General features: G+C 40.4%; 2 protein-coding genes across 12 annotated transcripts in view; one reads left to right on the forward strand and one right to left on the reverse strand.

The window, feature by feature from the left end:
• HMBOX1 (homeobox containing 1) overlaps window positions 1-1,302 on the reverse strand; it is a 184,993-nt gene extending 183,691 nt beyond the window's left edge. For all 9 annotated transcript variants that reach the window (XM_079925777.1, XM_079925774.1, XM_079925776.1 and 6 more), the window contains exon 1: window positions 993-1,302. The gene's annotated coding sequence lies outside the window, so the exon portion shown is untranslated. The remainder of the gene's footprint in view (window positions 1-992) is intronic.
• A 361-nt stretch (window positions 1,303-1,663) lies between these two features.
• Window positions 1,664-19,672, forward strand: part of INTS9 (integrator complex subunit 9) — a 109,045-nt gene continuing 91,036 nt past the window's right edge. For all 3 annotated transcript variants that reach the window (XM_079925771.1, XM_079925769.1, XM_079925768.1), the window contains exon 1: window positions 1,664-1,799. In XM_079925771.1, the coding sequence (XP_079781897.1) occupies window positions 1,791-1,799 (9 nt within the window). In that variant the 5' untranslated portion in view covers window positions 1,664-1,790. The remainder of the gene's footprint in view (window positions 1,800-19,672) is intronic.

Here is a 19,672-nt window from a genome sequence, read left to right on the forward strand (position 1 = left end):
CAATTTCCAACAGTTCTTCCTACTACGAAAATAAGTCGCCCTATCTCAGGATACACAACAGTCATTCTGTGTCTTCAGTAGACACACAGAGGCGCGTACACATGGCAGCACTCCCGAAGCCCCACCCCCAGGCCCCCGAATCTTAAGTACTGTTTAATCTATTGAACGCGAAGACCACAGAGAGATCCCTCCACCTACTGTTTTGGGGTGAGGGTGGGTGGAGGACTCCTTTCAAAGTAGCCCCAACAGTGTAACCAAAACACGGTTCCGGAATAAAATATTAAGAACAATTTTCCTTTCCCACCTATCTGCCGACTTCAGTATGCAAAAAGCCATCTCCACACACCCGCATCTCTCCAGGGCTCCTGCCCGGAGTTCGAGGTGGAGATGCGTCCCGGGAGGCGGGGAGGAGTGTGAGCGGGCGATGGGACACAAACGAGTCGCTCACCGCGGCCACCCTGCGCCGCGTCGCCAGCCCAGAGGTTCAGGACCCGCACCTCGCGCACGCCTCTCCGCCCAGGCCCAGCTAAAAGCTCCGACTCCGGCTCTCGAACTTCCTCTCCGGAGTCATTTATTCAAGGCGAACACATCACCCAAGTACACGTCACCCAGTTTCAAACACAGTTCTGCACCCCAAACAAACCCACACACCTCAAATTCCCCTCACAGTTTCCCAAACTCCAAACAAGAGACCCCACCTCCAGGATTCAAACCTTCCGCCCATCGGGGAGGCAACCAGGAGGAAAGAGTTGGGGAGCAACCGACGCCTTTCCATTACCGCCCCCACAAACTGCCCCACCCCAGACCCTGCGTCCGGGTCGCCCCCGTCGGAAGCCCCCCGCTTCCTCCCTCCACTCAGTCGGGCCGCTTAAGAGACCCATCCCCAGCCCACTCACTTTCTCCCCCAAATCCCTCCAAAAAAAAAAAAAGTGAAGAGAAAGAAGTGAGGAAAGAGACTTGAGGTAGTCCGGCTTCCAAACCGCTCGACTCACCTCAGAATCCTTGCTGAGTTCTCTCCGCCCGGCACAGCCCCCTCCCCAACGTCCCGGTACGAAGGGCTGAGGTAGGGAGGAGGGGAAAGCGGGAGGGGGAGGGGTGTCTTCCGCGTGGGGCGCCCGTCGGGAGGGGACTGGGGAGGGGTTGAGGCCGGCGCAGGAAGAGGAGAAGGGGGAGGGGAGGCCCCTATCTCCCAGTCTCCCCCTGAAAACCTCCCTTGTCTCAATCACATCAGACTGACTGTCTTTGTCTGGCTGACAACCGCCATATTGATATCAACAGCCCCGCTCCCACCTGCTGCCGCCTAGCGGCCCTGGGAGTTGTAGTTCCTGCCTCCCTTGAGTAAAGGCGCCGGACCGGGCGTCCGGAGGCCCCAGAGAACTACAGCTCCCGGCAAGTACCGCGCCCATCCGCCTTCCCACAGGGAGGAGGGGAAAGGGGTGCCAAAGCCGTAGGGACTACACATCCCAGAATACCATGGATCCCGGGCCCAGAAGGGGGACATGATATCATGCTGGGGTGGAGAGGGAGGATGAATTGGCGGCTGGGATGAATTTGAGCTGACGGAAGGAGGTATTCTGAGAGGAAAGGGAGGAAAAGGAAAGACGACCACAGTTCCCATGATGCACGGAGAGATTACTACATTTCCCATGATGCAGCGGGGGGGGGGTGTAGGGAAGAAAGACTGCATGTCCCGCGATGCTCTCGGCTGGCCGGTGGCGGAGATTGAACCGGAAGACGCTTTCTGGGTCTGAGGAGTGGAGTGACTGGTATTGAACAGCCAAAAGTCCAATATGAAACTGGTGAGTCTCTGCTCCTAGGTCAGAGGGCATATCCTTTTGGACTTCGTCGTTTCCACCTTGGGAAGGGAACCGTCGCGGAGGAGGGGTGTCAGTTAGGGACTAGAAAGTGGGGTGGACTAAGGAAAGCTACTGTTTGTTGCTGAGGAGTTTGAATCCCACCCCCGACCCCCCGTAACTGCCTGGTCTTATTCATTCCTTGGCGGGTCCCTTTGGTTAGATAAGAGATTGACTCTGTCACCTTTCTTCACATACAAACTAACATTGGGCTTAATGAACCAGTTCTGATTTGTTTCTCAGCTGCCACGTGAGTGTTATAATGGGTTAATTTCTTTCCATGAGATTGGCACTTGATTAGCGTTTCTTCCTACGGTTGTTGAGAAGGCTTTGGTTAACATATGAACAGAGTTTAGAAAATACTGGGCAGAGCGTAATCTCTTATTAAATTTTCCGTTATAGACTCCTAACTGCCCTTGCTTTTAAGAGAAGGACGAGGTCAGGGTGTGATCTTGGAGGATTTGAATCTTAAACCCTGTGTAAGATGGGCTGCGAGGAAGTGTTAAGGCGTTCCAGTCTAGAGCTGTAAGGGACTGCGTGAGCCAAGGTTAGATGGAGCATGCCAGGATACCTGGAAAAGTCTTTGCATCACAAAACTCAAACATTTGGCTTATAGGAAAGCTGCTCAGGCCTTTGTTTTGAGCCATTTTACTCTGTGCACACAGATTTAACTAGTTTACTCCAACTGTATGGGATTAGTAATAGCATAATTAGAGTAGAGAAACAGGTGTGAGATGCTGTTTCTCAACCTTTTAAAATTCATGTTCCTGCAGCCAAGTGTTGTCAGGCTTTACTTTCTGTAGTTTTTGTAGAAAAACAAAAGGTTTCTTTTCTTAATTATTTGAGCATGCTTTTGCAAAGTGCACGTGTACGTACACACACACGCTACAGGCATATATACTCTGCACAGTGTCAGCTGTTTTCTGAGAAGTCAGAGAAAGTATTAAAAGTGAATTCAACTCCAAAACTGTCTCTATCTACAGCTGTTTTAGGTAAGGAGAAGGGCACAGATCAGTAAACCTTGAGAGTAACAATTTGCTCCTGGGTCAGTTTAGGAAACATTTAAAAATGCAGAATTGAAAGTCACCACCCTTGCTCTAAAGAAGCATGCAATCTAATGAAGAAGATACAAAGGTAATGAAAAAGTTATAATTCACTGTGTTCATGTTCAGGGTTTGGGGATTGAGAGGATAATGAGGGTGCATGGGGAGTGTGAGACAGTTCCTTGGAAAGGTGACTCTTTAACTGATAAGAAGGGTGAGTAGGCTAGGACCTTCTTGAAGAGGGTTCAGTTTATAGAAGCAACAGAACTTGGCACCAGAATGGTTGAAACACATACCATGTTTCCTCAATAAAAAATAAATCACAATTGGTGTGCTTGGTGCAAAGGCAGGCAAGTGGGAAACAGTTTTTTTCCATAACAACTCATTTGCTGAGGGTATCAGAGAGTTAGGGTTTAGTTTACATATACTTTGGTTTGCTTATAAACTCCTCCTGCTTATGTTATTTAAAGATGTGAAAACGTGGAAAAAAGTAGAAACTCACTTTTTTTCCTTTAAGAACCATAAAATGCCTCAGAGGAAGAGGAAGTATTGTCTATACTCCCTCCCTCTTTACTTGTCATCCACGTAGTACATAACTAAAAATCATTTGGTAGTTGATGATTTATAATGCAGAATATCTTTCAACACAGCAAAGTGGTTTCAAAAACATTAGCACATTAGCACTCAGTAAGTTAGACTTCTTTTTTGTGTCATGCCTCCCATAGAGTTGGAATAAATCCTCCATGGCCTAAAAATTTTAACTTTGTGTACTGCATCAGAAATATGTAGTAAGCCATATTTTGTATTTATATCATGAAACACAGAAATACATTTTATCAAGCACATTCTTGTTTTGGAGATGATGGCTTCTCCAAATATCCATCCCACGCACAATCTATGACCACATCTTGTTGATTCTGCAGTTCTTGAACTGGTCTGTGTCTCTTCAGTCCCACTAATACTCCCTTTGTACGGGCTCTTTTCACTTGACACTTGGATTTCAACAAGGCCTTCTAACTGGTCTCCCTGCACTCAGTCTCAACACCCTCCAATCCATTCTCTACCCGGTGTCCCAGAAGTTGCTTGAAATTGCAGCGTTCCCTAAAACCCCTCAGTAGCTTCCTTTGCCCTAGGATAAAGTCTTAACAATTCTTGACTTACCTGGTCCTCCCAACTTCTCCAGCCCTCCTCTCCCTTGATCTCCTCATTCCAATTATATTGCACGTCTTCCAGTTCCTTGAACTCCCCTGCTCTCTTTTTTTAAAATTAATTAATTAATTAATTTCGGCTGCACCAGGTCTTAGTTGCAGCATGTGGGATCTTTAGTTGTGGCATGTGGGATCTAGTTCCCTGGCCAGGGATCGAACCCGGGTCCCCTGCTTTGGGAGTGCGGGGTCTTAGCCACTGTGCCACCAGGGAAGTGCCCCCCACCCCACTCTTTCGCCTCTGGGACTTGAAATCTGTTCCATTGCCTCCACTTCTTTTTTGCCTGACTTATATATTTCTTTATATATTTCAGATCTCTGTTTAAGTAGCACTTCTTCAAGGTTTCCTTGAATTAAGTACCCCTGTTTTGTGCTTCCATGGCACACTTCCTTTTTTATGGCACTTGTAATTATTGGTTTTATGTCTGTCCTCCATCTTGTGGATTCTTGAATTCCCAGGGCCCGACGCATTGTGTGATGCCACTAAATAGTAGTTGAATAAATAATTCTTGAAAGATTGTCAAGGTCTGTTAATATTCTTGAGAAAAGATTAAGGGATGAAGTCAAAACATTACAATAAGCAATAACCATTGGAGTGAAAAAGAATGATTGCTGCCTTTTATGGAGCACTAACTGTGTGCCAGGCGTTGTGCTAGGGAGGTACTTGCTATTTAGTGTCACATTTTATCCTTTGGTCTAGATGATAGTGTTCCCATTTTATGGAAGAAAAACTGAGCCTTCAGGAGATGAAGTGGCTCGAAGTTACACACATGAAAAGAGTGGTAGACCCAGGATCTGAACCCAAGATTCCTTCCTCCAGAGTCTGTTGCTTAATGAGGGCAGGGACTCTGGTGCTTTGCACAGGGACCAGCACATGCTGGGTTATCTCTCACAGAAACGAAGCCAAAGTGCAGACTGAGAGAAAGTTCATTCAAGGATATTTTCTAAATTAGCTTTAAATCTGAGTTTGGCTGAATTAAGATCTTAAGAAAGATTATTGGTAAAAAACTAAACTCTGGGGACTTCCTTGATCATCTAAAGGGCTCCATATCAGAGCATACTAGTTGAGTGCCCAGGTTGGTGTCTATACTACCCAATTTAGCCTCTGTGATGCCATTTATAGTTCTCTAACCTTACCCATCACTGTCTTGGTGGCTTTTCACACACCCAAAGGAAGACACTGGATGCCAATATAATGTAATCCTTGGATAGCTCCTTCTTAGAGAGATACCAGCTCAAAGGATTTTAATGACTGTCTATAATATCAGGCAGCTTTATTTAACTAAGGAAAATTAATTGGCACCTTCAATTAATCAGAATAATTTTGAAAGGAACAGGAAAATTAGGAACGTGTCCTCTAAATTAGCACATTTTAGAGCATGTTCTGCTTTTAGTATACATTGAGCCTAATTGGGTGCACCCTGATGGCCAAATTCAGCAAAGAGTAGAAACTAGAATTCACCTGGGTCTTTAACAAAAGACCATGAGACAAAAAAAAAAAAAATACCGAATACATTGACAGAAATTGAATTTGAAACATTATGGCCAGGAATTTAGTCATTAAAATAGATGAAGGTTAAAGTGAATAAAATGATAAGCAGTTCAAGAATGCATCGTGTGTCATACTTCCTATAGATAGTTCCAGTGATGGAGGGAATCTTCTAGTTTATTCAGTCAACAAAGATTTTATTATACAACCACAGTATACCTTTGGCATTCAAAGTTTTAATACTTTCCATTCTAACTATTACATTTGACCCCAAAGATCGATGACAGGAAATTATTTGTAATTTTGCTGAGGCACAAATTTGAATGTGCCTTTAAGATGAATGACAGGGGCTTCCCTGGTGGCGCAGTCGTTGAGAGTCCGCCTGCTGATGCAGGGGACACGCAGGAGACATGGGTTCGTGCCCCAGTCGGGGAAGATCCCCCATGCCGCTGAGCGGCTGGGCCCGTGAGCCATGGCCGCTGAGCCTGCATGTACGGAGCCGCAGCGGGAGAGGCCACAGCAGTGAGAGGCCCGTGTACCACAAAAAAAAAAAAAAAAGAAGTTGAATGACAATCCTTAGTGAATGAGCCTGATTGCCTCAGAATCCAGGGCTCTCTGCAGTTCTTGTGGCCCACTTGTTAAAGGTCTGAAAGAAAGGTCACTTAAACGCTTGTTACGTTATACTTTTTGAATTTGATGAAGGAAATTATATGCTGTAGTTTTATTTACAAATTTAAAGCCTCAAGAAGGCCTTGAGGTATATTCTTTGGTGGTCTATGCTCCTCTATGAAAATGCTGTTTCATTACTACTGGCTTTGGGGGGTGGCGGGGAGGCTCAAACTTAACTCACCATGTCTCTTAGGAGAACAGGTGGAGCAAAGCAGTGGATCCATGGGCCACTTCCAGCGGAGGACAAGTAAAGCACCAAGTGGAATTGTAGATTATAAAGAAAATATTGGCTTGAAAGGGGCAAATCCTGCTCCAAGGTCAATTTAACAAATCATTAGAAAGGGGTGTGGTTAATCCTCACCTTGCATCTGAGTGCGGTGAATTCTTCCTGAAGTTTTCAGACTTGCAGAATCCTTTTGGCTTCTTAGGCTTTGGATCAGGAACAGAAAATTTCTCGCTGTAAAGTACAAACACTCGCAATTTTACCAGGACTTAATTCACCTATTTCAGTACAATTGTTAAAATGTCAACCTGATTTCACTATCTTTTCTGTGTTTCTCTTTGCTGGTTGATTAGAGTGCCCTCGTGTGTCTTTATGATTTAATATCATTTCAGGTTTTAGAAAGGTCATGTTTTATCATCACCACCTCAGTGTGATAGGTTTTTTCCCTTTAGAATGCTTTCCTCAAACTCTGAAAAGTGACATGAGGCCAAATCACAGACATTGTTCAATAGAGCTCTCAGGTAAAACCGACTATTTTAGTCTTGGGCATTTCAAAGTCCTAATGGTTACCCTGAAGATTAAATCTTTTATACTTAAGGCAAAAAATATATATAGCAAGGTTTTTTTCAGTAACAGTTGACTTGAAAAGAAAATTTTATATTTGCATGTAATACATATAGTATGACATACAGAACAAGCATGACAGCATTGCTGTTACCTATAACTGCAGTAGCACATTTGTTTTGTGACTGGCTTACTCTGGGTACTCATCCCTCTGCCATTTGCTCTGATGATCCGCAAAGTGTACTTGAAGGACAAGGGCCAAGAATGCATCATGGCCACAGAACTCAGTAAAACCTAGCATTCCAAATGGAAAGTTCTCTCCTGGCTTGCTGAATACCAGCAGAGGTCCAGGGGTAAACTGCTCTTCAGTCATCATCATTAATTTATTCATTCAACAGATCTTCCTGAACACCTGCCTCTTCTGTGCTATGCATTACCCAAGGTACTAGGCATATTCCAGTGAAGAAAACGGATTTACTCTCTGCCTTTATAGAATGTAAAGTCCAGCGGGCTTACTGTGCAGTTCAAACAATATTGCAGTGAATTTTCTGATGTAGTGATATTGTTGGGCCCTGGCTCAAGTAGTTTTTGAATATAATGCTTCAAAATGTATTTAATTGTATCTTAGAAGATGCCTTCTTAAAATTGTAACAGACATGGCCAATTTGCCCACTGGTTTACCATTGTACCAATCATGTATAAGAATACATTTCCCCACTCTTGCCAGGGATGCCATCTGTTTCTTTACTCTTACTATGTGTCTTACTAATGTAACCATCTTCTTTCGTCAATCCTCACACCCTCTTGTCTCTTAGACTTTGGCTATATTTAGTAAAAGGTCCTTACAGTAGTGATGTATGGATGTGGGAAAATGTACCAAAAAGAGGAGCAGATTTCTTCAGATAAAAAAGTGGTGCCTTGAGAATCTTTAAAAGGAATTTTTCAAAGAACCTCTGGTGTTGCTTTGAAAATGCTGATGCGTGGGAGCAGTAGTTGTTATTATAAGTATTATGGGGTCCGGCAGATTGGAGAGGCAGCTGGGTCAAGTGTGTGTAAATGGCAGAGGAGACCTCCGTGCCCCCCAGAAAGGAAAGGGATGACCGGTGAGATGAAACTAGGAGTTGGCATATCAGGAAGGGCTAAGTCAGAAGGACAGATGTCAGAATTTGCGGGGATCCTGAGAAAAGGCAAGAATGCTAACAGAAGATGAAGGGGAATAGGAAAGACCGTAGGAGAAAGGAGTTAGCTTGAAAGCCCCAAGGGGCTCGGTGGTCAAGACTAAATTCCCAGCCTGTGGTGGGAATTTTACTGTGAGGAAACAGGAAGTTTAAATTGCCCCTGATTGACCATATATCTGAAGGAAATGCCCTAAGTGTCTAAAACATTTTAATTTATTGAAAGCACAGCTGAATGAACTTTAGCTCTCTCAAGGATAGATAATCAGATAGATGATGTTCAAGAAAGCCATTCTTTAATAGGAATTGTAAAACTAACACCCTTTTTGCCCTTAAGGTGCAGTTTATTTTTCATCACTCATGCTTATGAATGGGGTGGGGGAACGTGAATAATAAAAGGTCTTGCATAATCTATTCTTCAGATTTATGGCCTAAGCAGAGATTGGCTTTTCTTAAATACAGTATTTCTGCATTTTTCTATTCCAGTAAAATAGAGAAAGGCATAATTAGATGTTCTAATTTAATAAGTCTTCCTTCTCGTATGTTTTCTCAGTGTATGAAAATACAGGTAAACAAGTAGTATTAATAATATAAAGGATATTATTATAATTGTTGCTTTTTATTAACATTTTTTAAATAACTTTATTGAGGTATAATTAACATACCACAAAACTCATACATTTAAAAGGTACATTGCAGTGACTTTTAGTAAATTTAGAGTTATTCAACAATCACCACAATCCAATTTTAGAATATTTTCGTTACTCCAAAAAGATCCCTTGTGCCCATTAGCAATCCCCATAACTACCTCCAGGCCCAGGCAACCACTAATCTATCTTCTGTCTTGTAGATTTGCCCTTTCTGGTCATTTCATATGAATTGATTCATGCAATATGCAGTCTTCTGTGTCTGACTTTTCATTTAGCATAGTGTTTTTGAGGTTCATCCATGTTGTAGCATGTATTGCTCAGTAATATTCTATATGAATATGTCACATTTTGTTTATCCAGGTACCAGTTGATAGACATCTGGATTGTTTCCACTTTGGGGCTATTAATATTGTGCGGACATAAGTTTTTATTTCTGATTTCTCCATGTTTTCATTTCTTTGTCTTTCATGATTACACTGGCTAGAACCTCCAATACAATATTGAATAGAAGTGGTGCAAGCAATGGTGCCAGTCTTTTTTCCCCTTCCCAGTCTTAGGGAGAAAGCATTCAGTCTTTCACCACTGAATACAATATGAGCTGTAGGTTTTTCATAGTTGCCCTTTATCAAGTTGATGATGTTCCCTTCTGTTCCTGGTTTGTTGACCATTTTTATCATGAATGGGTCTTGGATTTCATCAAATGCTTTTCTTTGTGTATCAAGATGATCATATGGTTTTTGTCCTTTATTATATTAATATAGTATATTAACTTAGTTGAATTTTTAATGTTAAATCAATCTTGCATTCCAGGCATAATTCCCAGTTAGTCATGATGTAGAATCCTTTGTAGATCTTGCTGGATTTAGTTTGCTGATATTTTGTTGACGATTTTTGCATATATATATATATATATATATATATTCATGAGAGAAATTGGTCTGTAGTGTTCTTATGATGTCTTTGTCTGGCTTTCGTATCAGTAATATTGTTCTCATAGAATGAGCTGGGAAATGTTCTCTCCTCTAGATTCCAGAAGAGTATGTGTGAAGAATTGGTATTTCTCTTTAAATGTTTGATAGAATTCATCAATGAAGCCATCTGGGCCTGGGCTTTTCTGGGAAGATTTTTAAATGACTAAGTCAATTTCTTTACCTGCTATAGGTCTCTTCAGATTTTCTCTTTGTGCATTACTTTTTTTTTTTTTTTGCGGTACATGGGCCTCTCACTGTTGTGGCCTCTCCCGTTGCAGAGCACAGGCTCAGCTGCCATGGCTCACGGGCCCAGCCACTCTGTGGCATGTGGGGTCTTCCCGGACCGGGGCACGAACCCGTGTCCCCTGCATTGGCAGGCGGACTCTCAACCACTGCGCCACCAGGGAAGCCCTGTGCATTACATTTTTTTTAAATTGTGATAAAATATACACAACATAAAATTTACTGTTTTAACCATTTTTAAGTGTACAGCCCAGTGACATTACATTCACATTGTTGTGCAGCCATCACCACCATCCATTTCCAGACATCACTTAGCATAATATCATCAAGGTTCATCCATGTTGTAGCCTGTGTCAAAATTTCCTTCCTTTTTAAGGCTGAATAATATTCTTTTGTATACCACATATGTTTTATACATTCATCTGTCAGTAGACACTTGGGTTGTTTCCACCTTTTGGTTGTTGTGACTAAAGCTGCTGTGAACATGGATGTACAAAAATCTGTTCAAGTCTCTGCTTTCAAATTTTTTTGGTATACGCCCAGAAGTTGAATTGCTGGATCATACAGTAATTCTAATTTAATTTTCTGAGGAACCAACATACTGCCTTCCATTTTTTACATTCCCACCAGCGATGCACAGGGGTTCTGATTTCTCCACATCTTCACCGTTCGTCAACACTTGTCATTTTATCTTTGTTCGTTTAGATAATAGCTATCCTAATGGATGTGAAGTAGTATCTCAGTAAGGTTTTGATTTACATTTACCTAATGATTGGTGATGTTGAGCATCTTTTTGTGTTTCTTAAAATAGGTAATACATGCACATTGTTTAATTTTTTAAAAATCTGTATACAAGTTTAAAAAAGAGAGAGAGAAGATCCTGTGCCACCTTTATCTTCCTCCCCAAGAGCAATCTCAGTTGTCAGTTTCTTGTGGATCCTTCAGAGATATTCCGTGGAAATACACACATGTGTGTAATTTCCATCGCTTTTTTGTTTTTTACATAAATGGTGAGATACTGCCCACACTAGTTTTGCATATTCCTTTTTCTTTTTAAAGTTAGAAATGCATCTTAGAGATCATTTCATGTCGAAATTTAGAACAGCTTCATTTTATAAAACAGCATGTCCACACCTAATTGAGTCTGCATTTAACAAGATCCTGGGTCATTTGTTTTCATGTTACTTTCATTCTAAACAATGAAATAGTTTCAGTACTCCTTTCAAAAAAAAATTTTTTTTTAATATTTGTAACAGACACTTTGTCTTTTCATTGTCTAAAGGAGGAGTTTAGAATCATGGATGTTAGGCTGGAAGGTAGAGTTCTCCTTCCTCCACATATATCCCTCCCAACTATTTGAGTATCATTCATTGTTACTTAAAGTTTAGGGCATGGTTTTTGTTGCTAATATAATACATAACATGTGAAATTAGTGTCAGCACGGCTCAAAAATATGTTCAAACTTTTGCTAGAAAAAAAAGTCAGTTGCACAGTGTTTTGTTGTTTAGGTATACCGTAATTTAGCTAACCATACCTTCCTCTGTGAGCATGAGGTTGTTTCCAGTCTTTAGTGATTAGAAATCTCGTCGCATAGATAATCTCTTTTGTGAGCATTTTTGGAAGTGTATCTGTAGGATATATGTCAAAGGGCATATGCATTTTTTATTTCATTTTATTGCCAAAATGCCCCCATCGCGACTTAGAAGATTACACTCTTGCCAGCAGCATATCCCAACTCACCACTACAGTGTTATCATCAAGCTGTCTTATTTTTTTCTTCTGGGAAAGTGAAAAAAATGGTATGTCATTATACTTTTTTATGTTATTTTTCTCTCATTATGTATAAGACGTGGAACATCTTTTCATATGTGTAGAAAAGCACCTGTATTTCCATTTCCTTTTCATCTCTCTTCTCCCCTACTTGATCTATTAATACTACACTGCTAAACTATTTTACCTTCTGTAGCTCCAGAGTGTATTTTAATATCTTGTAGTACTTGTTCCCACTCATTGTTCCTCACTTCAGAATTTTCCAGACTACTCTTCTTTATTTTTCATATAAAATTTAGAATTATTAGTTTCCAATAAAATCCGTTTCATATTTTGCTTGGAATCAGGTTAAATTTACAAAATTTAAGGAGAGAATTGACTTATTTCTTTCAACATATCATTGAGTCTATCTAAGAACAAGAAATGTCTTTTCCTTTATTTAAACCTTTTTTTAATCATATCTTTTTTGTTGTTATTGTAATTGGAATCTTTTCCTACATTGTTTACTTACAAGAAGGGTATTTCTTTTTTGCATTCTCTACACAGCCCTATGCTGAACTGTCTTATTTTAATATTTAGTAATCTTTCCATTTAATTCTTTTAGGTTTTTAGGTGTATAACTTTGCAGATAATTTTTTTAACCTCATTTTTTTTTCCTGTGGTGTAATTACATTGGCTTATACTTCCAGAATATTTTGGAACAGCAGTGGTGGTCGTAGACATCTGTGTTCTATTTCTGATGTGAGTGGACATGATGCTTGAACTCAACATGGCACTGTTACATTGACTTCTGGCTTGAAATTTTTGTGTATTTTAATTTACATACTACAACTGCTTTCTTGCTCCAAAATTTTCTAGTCACTAAAAAAAGTGAGATTCTTTCACATAGCCCAACAGTAAGTTATTTTCTAAGAGGAAGATCTATTTGTGTTGTATTGTTTGTTCTAGGCAGTTAATTATATCTTGCAAGCCATTTCCAGACTTTTGAGAAAACAATGGTTTTTATAACTTAAAGTCTTAGGTGGTACGTAGCAGACTTGTAGAAGTAAAAGACTTCTATGACCTTAAAAGAAAATTGCAAGGTTTCCTTGGAAAATAGAACAGCCAGAAATAGTTTCTCTCTTTTTGTACTTAAGAGACAGGCCTGATAAAGGCAAGAAATGTAAACAAATTGTCTGTTAAAATAAACATAATTACCACACAAAAAAAATCTGTAGAAACAAAAAGGGATTCAGAGCCCTAGGCAGTGGCTTATTTATTTTAAACTGTATTTGAGTCAAGCTGCATAGATCCAATAGGAAGAAACTGTTGATGAACAACTGTGTGATAGTTAAAACTAACAGATAAGAGAAGCCGTACATCGTACATCGTTTGGCTCTAATTGTATAGCCAATGAATATTATTAAATGCCTACAAAACCTCGGTGCTGTGGAGCAAACTAAAGATGAGTAAGACATAGACCTTACCTCTCAGTAACTCACTATTCAACAAACCATAGATAAGTGTACTGTGTATACTATTGATGTATGTGAGTGAGTGTATGTGGTTTTAGTGACAGACTGTGATAAAGGCAATAGTAAGATCAGGATTATGAAAGATGAATTCCACCCAGAGAATCAAAGCTTCCTAGAGAAGTAAAATTTGAGCTGGCCTTGGAAAGTACCTTGGCTGACAAATACATCGGAGGAGGAACATGATGGTCTTATCCCAGGTAGTTCCTACCCTCTTCCCTACCACTCCCATCCCACAAAATAGTAATAATAATAGTAGGAGTGAGAGGAAACTTTGAGAGGTGATAGATACGTTTATGAACTTGATGGTGGTGATGGTTTCATGGATGTATACTTATCCCCAAACTCAGCAACTTATTTATATTAAATACATACATCTTTTCATATGTCAGTCACACCTCAATAGAGTGGTTTTTAAAAAGATTTGGAAGTGAGGTGTTCAGTTTTCCCATAATGTGCATATGCACTTTATATGTTTTTTGTTCTGTAGCAGTGTGTACAAAAATAGACACATTTCTGTCTTCTCACATTCTCCTAATTCATTACTTTAGAATATCAGCATTTTTATTATATGTGTGTTGTTAACATCTGAAAGGTTAGTACGTGTGATTGGAGCTCTAGCTCACTGCAGTTGGGACCTTGCTGAGTGTACTAGGAACGAAAGTTAGAAAGGTAGATTGAAGCCACAGTGGTGGACTTGGAATATAAGACTTAGTGGTTTGAGAAGTAACAAAATAAGGATTTTTTTTAAGAAAAAGTTTCAGGGAAGTTTAAGAATTTTTTAACACCTAGAGCCTTTAAATTCATCCCTTCTGAAACCTAGGACAAAGGAGTTAGAAGAACTGTATTTTACACACTTAAAAACTTTGGAATGTGAAATCAAAAAGTATGATTCATTGCAGTTACAGAAAATATTTTTAAAAGTGAAATATAATCAAAACAAGAAGCATTAGGGAGCTTAGCAAATGCATCAAAGTAAATCAAAGTCAGAATTACCTACTTAGGACAAGATTTTTCTGAGCACCTTACAAGGACCTCATAAACAGTAACAGAATTAATAAATACATCAGAAAGTGAAAGGGATCCAGAGAATCAGTGGGACCAGTTGTTGGGCGCCATGTAAGAAGAGTGCCCAGATAGGAAAAAGGAGAGAACAGACACCCTCATTGATTCCTTGACGTTCACCTTTACTGAGAAAGAGTTGGGGAGCCCCATTCCTGCAGACCTGCTAAATGCGTAGAATATTCTTGGTCACATCAACAGGTTGAGTAGAGAGAAATCACCAGAAAGTGTGATGCTGTCCTCAGGGTATTTTTTTAAATAACATTTTCAGATAGTAAAACTAACATAAATTTCAAGTGCGCGTGCAGTTTGATGAATTTTTATCTAGTTATGCATCTGAGTGTGTTCTCTTTCGCGTCTGGCTTCTATAACTCAACACTTCGTTGACCTGAAAGTTTTGAAGGATGAGGTTGTTGCCTTGTTGGTTAAACTGTGTGACCCAGCTGTACATAGCAACCTGGTGGAGGACTGGCAAAGTGACTGTGGGATTACCATCTCCTTGGAGTGTTCTTGAGGGGGCCCTGAGATATTCAGCCTGGCAAAACCTATTTCTGGGCTAGGCAAGCTGCTGCCATTCAATGGGAGATATCAGCTGAGACAACATGGTTTCTTTTATAAAGAAATCCATCCAACTAAACTGTCAGAGTTCTTCAAAGGGACTAAATAAAAGAAAACTTGTTTCTTTAATTCACTTGAAGTTTTAGAATGCTTTTCTCAAAATAAAAATAGCTCTATTATAGAACCAATACATACTCATAATTTTTTTTCTGAATATAATGGAAAGATATAAAGAAGAAAACACAAATCACCTGTAATCTCACCACCTAGAGTAATCACTGTGTAACATTTTGGTATATAATCTCCTATGATGGATGTGTGCACTGATATCCTTTAGTTGCTCTTAGGCTATACATCTGTTAGGATCAGATTCAGCTCTGAGTGATAAGAAGCCTGAAGTAACCATGGCTTAACAGTTTAGATGTTTGTTTCTCTCTTACAAAGGAAGTCCAGGGGTAAAGAGTCCAGGTCTGTGACCATTAGAGACCCAGGGTCTCCTGCTAGCTTGCTGCCCCACCATCTTCAATATATGCCTTACTGTTTGTGATCCAATGTGAGTTGACCAGCTCAGGCCATCAGAGTCTTTTTCTAGACAGCAGGAAGGAGGAAGGGACAGGGAAAGGCATGCCCCTTCCCTTTGATTATTTCTCAGAGTTGCACACATAGACTTCAATATATTCTTTTTGGCCAGAATTTACATGAAGTTACATGACTACAGTTAGTTGCAAGAGAGACTGGGAAATCTCTATTCCAGGTGGCCATAATTCCAGCTGAGATTTGGGGTTCTCCTGTGAAAGGGCGAAGGGGAATACAGATAATGAGACAACTTTCTGTTACAAGCCTTTCCATTTTGAATGTTCATGAGCTCAATTTGAATCTTTTTATAGTATTACGTTGTATGGATTTATTCTGCTGTTGAACATTTTGGTTTCCATTCCCTACTATCCCACACAATACTAAAGACAACGTATTTTTATTTACATTTTTTTGCACCCATCTGGGTGTTTGCTTAGTGTCAATTCCTTAAGTAAAATTGCTATATATGCACATTTTAAATTTTGATTCAGTATTGCTCTTCAGATACTCTTTCCTTTTCACTCAACAGAGGTAAATGAGAGTTTCCATTTCCCCACATCCTCATGATCAGTTTCTTTATCCTGTGCTAGTGTGCGGAGAGAGCATTTTCTCTCAGCGTAGAGAGAGACAGCCAACAATGTTTGTTCCCAAGCCAACCCCTGTTTTCCTTCCCTCACCCTTAATATTTACTGTCAACACTCCCACCCTTCGTGAGCTTCTATTGGGGGCAGGGGGGGTGTTGCTTTTTATGACAACTCTCTCCTTCTTTACTCATTTTCATGGAAAGCCAAGTCAGAGGACAGGATAAGCAAGAGGGAGCAGCCATAAGTGTCAGTTACCCAGCTGTGGGTGATGTTTAGCCACGCTCCAACCAGAAAGTGGCTTCTCTGTGTTTACCATGCATGCTAGAGACTTGCTGCTCAAGTGGAAAATTAGCCCTCTATTTTATCCAGCTGTGTAGTCAGTGTGACAGTGAGTGCGATTGGCACCTTTAACAGCTCTCCTGCAAGATAGAATCAAGAGACAAAGTGGAAGAAAGTGAAAGATTACCAAATAAAATTGAAATGTATTTATAGAAATTTCTGAGTGTTGGAGGACCTGGCCCAAAATTCTTAGCAGGGATAATAGTTCCAAATTAGGCAGGTTTGGCTCAGTGGAAGCCGGTTTAACTCAGGATGCTGTGGTATCAGGCAGGGATTCTCCACAGAGTGTGCTTTCCCCTTTCCTGCTACACTAAGAATCTTCTTATACACCCTGTTAGGGCATGGCGTGTCTTCTAGCAAGCTATAGTTATCGATGGCTGTAAACGTGTATACTCGGGTGTGTAGGTGCAGAGGAAAGTTCACAAGCCTTGGAAGAGCTTGGTTCCTCATTTTTAAAAGAGGTATTTGGACTAGATTATCTTAGAATCCCTTCCATCTTATAAATCATGTAATTTCTTATTTGCATAGAGCTAGTTATAAAAGAACACAGTGGCATAGATATTTCTTGACTGGTTATATAAAAGACCAAAGAGTTTTGGTTGACCCAGTGAAATGATAGAATAATGAGAGACAATATTTTTGTGTTAAAAGAGAGCTTAGAAATAATCTAGTCGGGACTTCCCTGGAGGTCCAGTGGTTAAGAATCCACGCTTCCACTGCAGGGGTAACAGGTTCTATCCCTGGTTGGGGAACTAAGATCCCGCATGCCCCATGGTGCAGTGAAAGGGAGGGAGGGAGGGAGGGAGGAGGGTGGGAGGAAGGAAAGAAAGAGAAAGAGGGAAAGAAAGAGGAAGGAAGGGAAAGGAAAGGAAGGAAGGAGAGAGAGAGAGGGAGGGAGGGAGTGGGAGAGAGAGAGCAAGAAAGAGAGAAAGAGAAAGAATCTAGTCAAGTCTCCAGATGAAGACATTTGAGGCCCAAAGAATTTAGGGATTCGTTTGGATTAACACTAATTTAGAGGCAGAGTTAGAACTAATGCTTTATGACTAGGTTAAAGGAGATGTTGGATACTATGGTGTACAGCTCAGCGTAAGATCTGACTCTGGTTTATTTAAGCTAAAAATAAATTTTCACTTTGGAAAACAGTTTGGTAGTTTCTTAAAGGTTAAACATATATAGCCTAGCAATTCCACTCTTAAATTTTTACCCAAGGGAAATGAAATTGTATGGCTCTACAAAAATCTGTATGTGAATATTTATGGCAGCTTTATTCATAGTTGTCAAAAACTGAAAACAACAACCCACATATCCATCAGCTTGTGGATGTTATCAATAAACATCTATGGTACATCCATACAATGGAATACTTCTTAGCAATAAAAAAAAGAGTGGGCTATTGATATATGCAACAACAAGGATGACTCTCAAAAGCTTTATACTGGTAGTGTTCGAGATTTCCAGTTGCTCTACATCCTTGCCAGCACTCGTCAGTCTTTCGTTTTGACGCTTGTAAGAGTGTAGTGGTACCTCACTGTGGTTTTAATTGGTATTTCTCTAAGGACTCATGTTTAGCATCTCTTCATTTGCCATCCTTATGTCTTCTTCAGCGAATGCCTCCTCACATATTTTACCCATTTTTATTGCATTGTTTATGCTGTTGTTGAGTTGTAAGAATTCTTTTTTTATAAAACATAAAAATGATACTTTATTAATGTGAATTTATTTTCTAAGTTAAAAATCGTTACATTTATGTACCATAAAATCAGTCAATGAGGAAGAATGAGGCTCTTCTGATAAACACAAAAATCTGAAATCAAGGGTCAGGGAACTACCTTCCTGTATTAACATTGAATTTATTTGTGTTTTCTTAAAATAAATTTATTTATTTATTTTTGGCTGTGTTGGGTCTTTGTTGCTGCACGCAGGCTTTTTCTAGTTGTGGCGAGCGGGGGCTACTCTTTGTTGCGATACGTTTGCTTCTCATTGCAGTGGCTTCTCGTTGCGGAGCACAGGCTCTAGGCACTCGGGCTTCAGTAGTTGTGGCATGCGGGCTCAGTAGTTGTGGCTCACGGGCTCTAGAACGCAGGCCCAGTAGTTGTGGCGCACGGGCTTAGTTGCTCCGCAGTATGTGGGATCTTCCCGGACCAGGGCTCGAACCGTGTCCCCTGTGTTGGCGGGCAGATTCTTAACCGCTGCGCCACAAGGGAAGCCCAATTTATTTGTTTATTACTTTGGCTAGAGTTGTAAGAATTCTTTTTAATTTTCTGTTTTCAAGTTCTTTATCAGATACGTGTGTGGTAAATATTTTCTCCCAATCTCTGAGTTACCTTTCGTTTTAAGGGTGTCTTTTGAAGAAGTTTTAAATTTTTATTAAGTTCAATTTATAGGTTTCCTTTTCATGTTCTTGTTCTTTAATCTAAGAAATCTTTGCCTAACTTTCCCTCTCTTTTTCTAGAATTGCCCTATCCTATACAGTATCCATCAGTTGCATGTGACTATTAATCAATAGAATTTAAAATTCTATTTTATTTTAATTAATTAAACTTTAAATTAAAAGCTGATACTTGATTCAGTTATTGAGGAAATTTTAAGTATGTTCAGAAACTCTAAAATCTAACTAAAACTATTAAAAAAAGAAAACTTTATCATGACTTTATCATGGGACTTCCCTGGTGGTCCAGTGGTTAAGATTCTGTGCTCCCAATGAAGGGGGCCCAGGTTCAATCCCTGGCCAGGGATCCCACATGCCACAACTAAGAGCCTGCATGCCGCAACTGAAAGATGCCCATATGCCACAACTAAAGATCCCGCACACCGCAATGAAGATCCCGCATGCCGCAACTAAGACCCAGCGCAGCCAAATAAATAAATTAATTAATTAATTAATATTTTTTTAAGAAAAGTTAGGGACTTCCCAGGCAGCGCACTGGTTACAAATCCGCCTGTCAATGCAGGGGACACGGGTTCGAGCCCTGATCCAGGAAGATCCCACATGCCACGGAGCAGCCAAGGCCGTGTGCCACAATTACTGAAGCCTGTGGTCTAGAGCCCGTGCTCCTCAACAAGAGAAGCCACGGCAATGAGAAGCCCGAGCACCGCAAGGAAGAGTAGCACCCGCTCAACTAGAGAAAGCCCGTGCACAGCATTGAAGACCCAACGCAGCCAAAAATAAATTAATTAATTAAAAAAA

The sequence above is a fragment of the Stenella coeruleoalba genome, assembly GCF_951394435.1.
Source record: "Stenella coeruleoalba genome assembly, chromosome: 7".
Classification (NCBI taxonomy): Eukaryota; Metazoa; Chordata; class Mammalia; order Artiodactyla; family Delphinidae; genus Stenella; species Stenella coeruleoalba.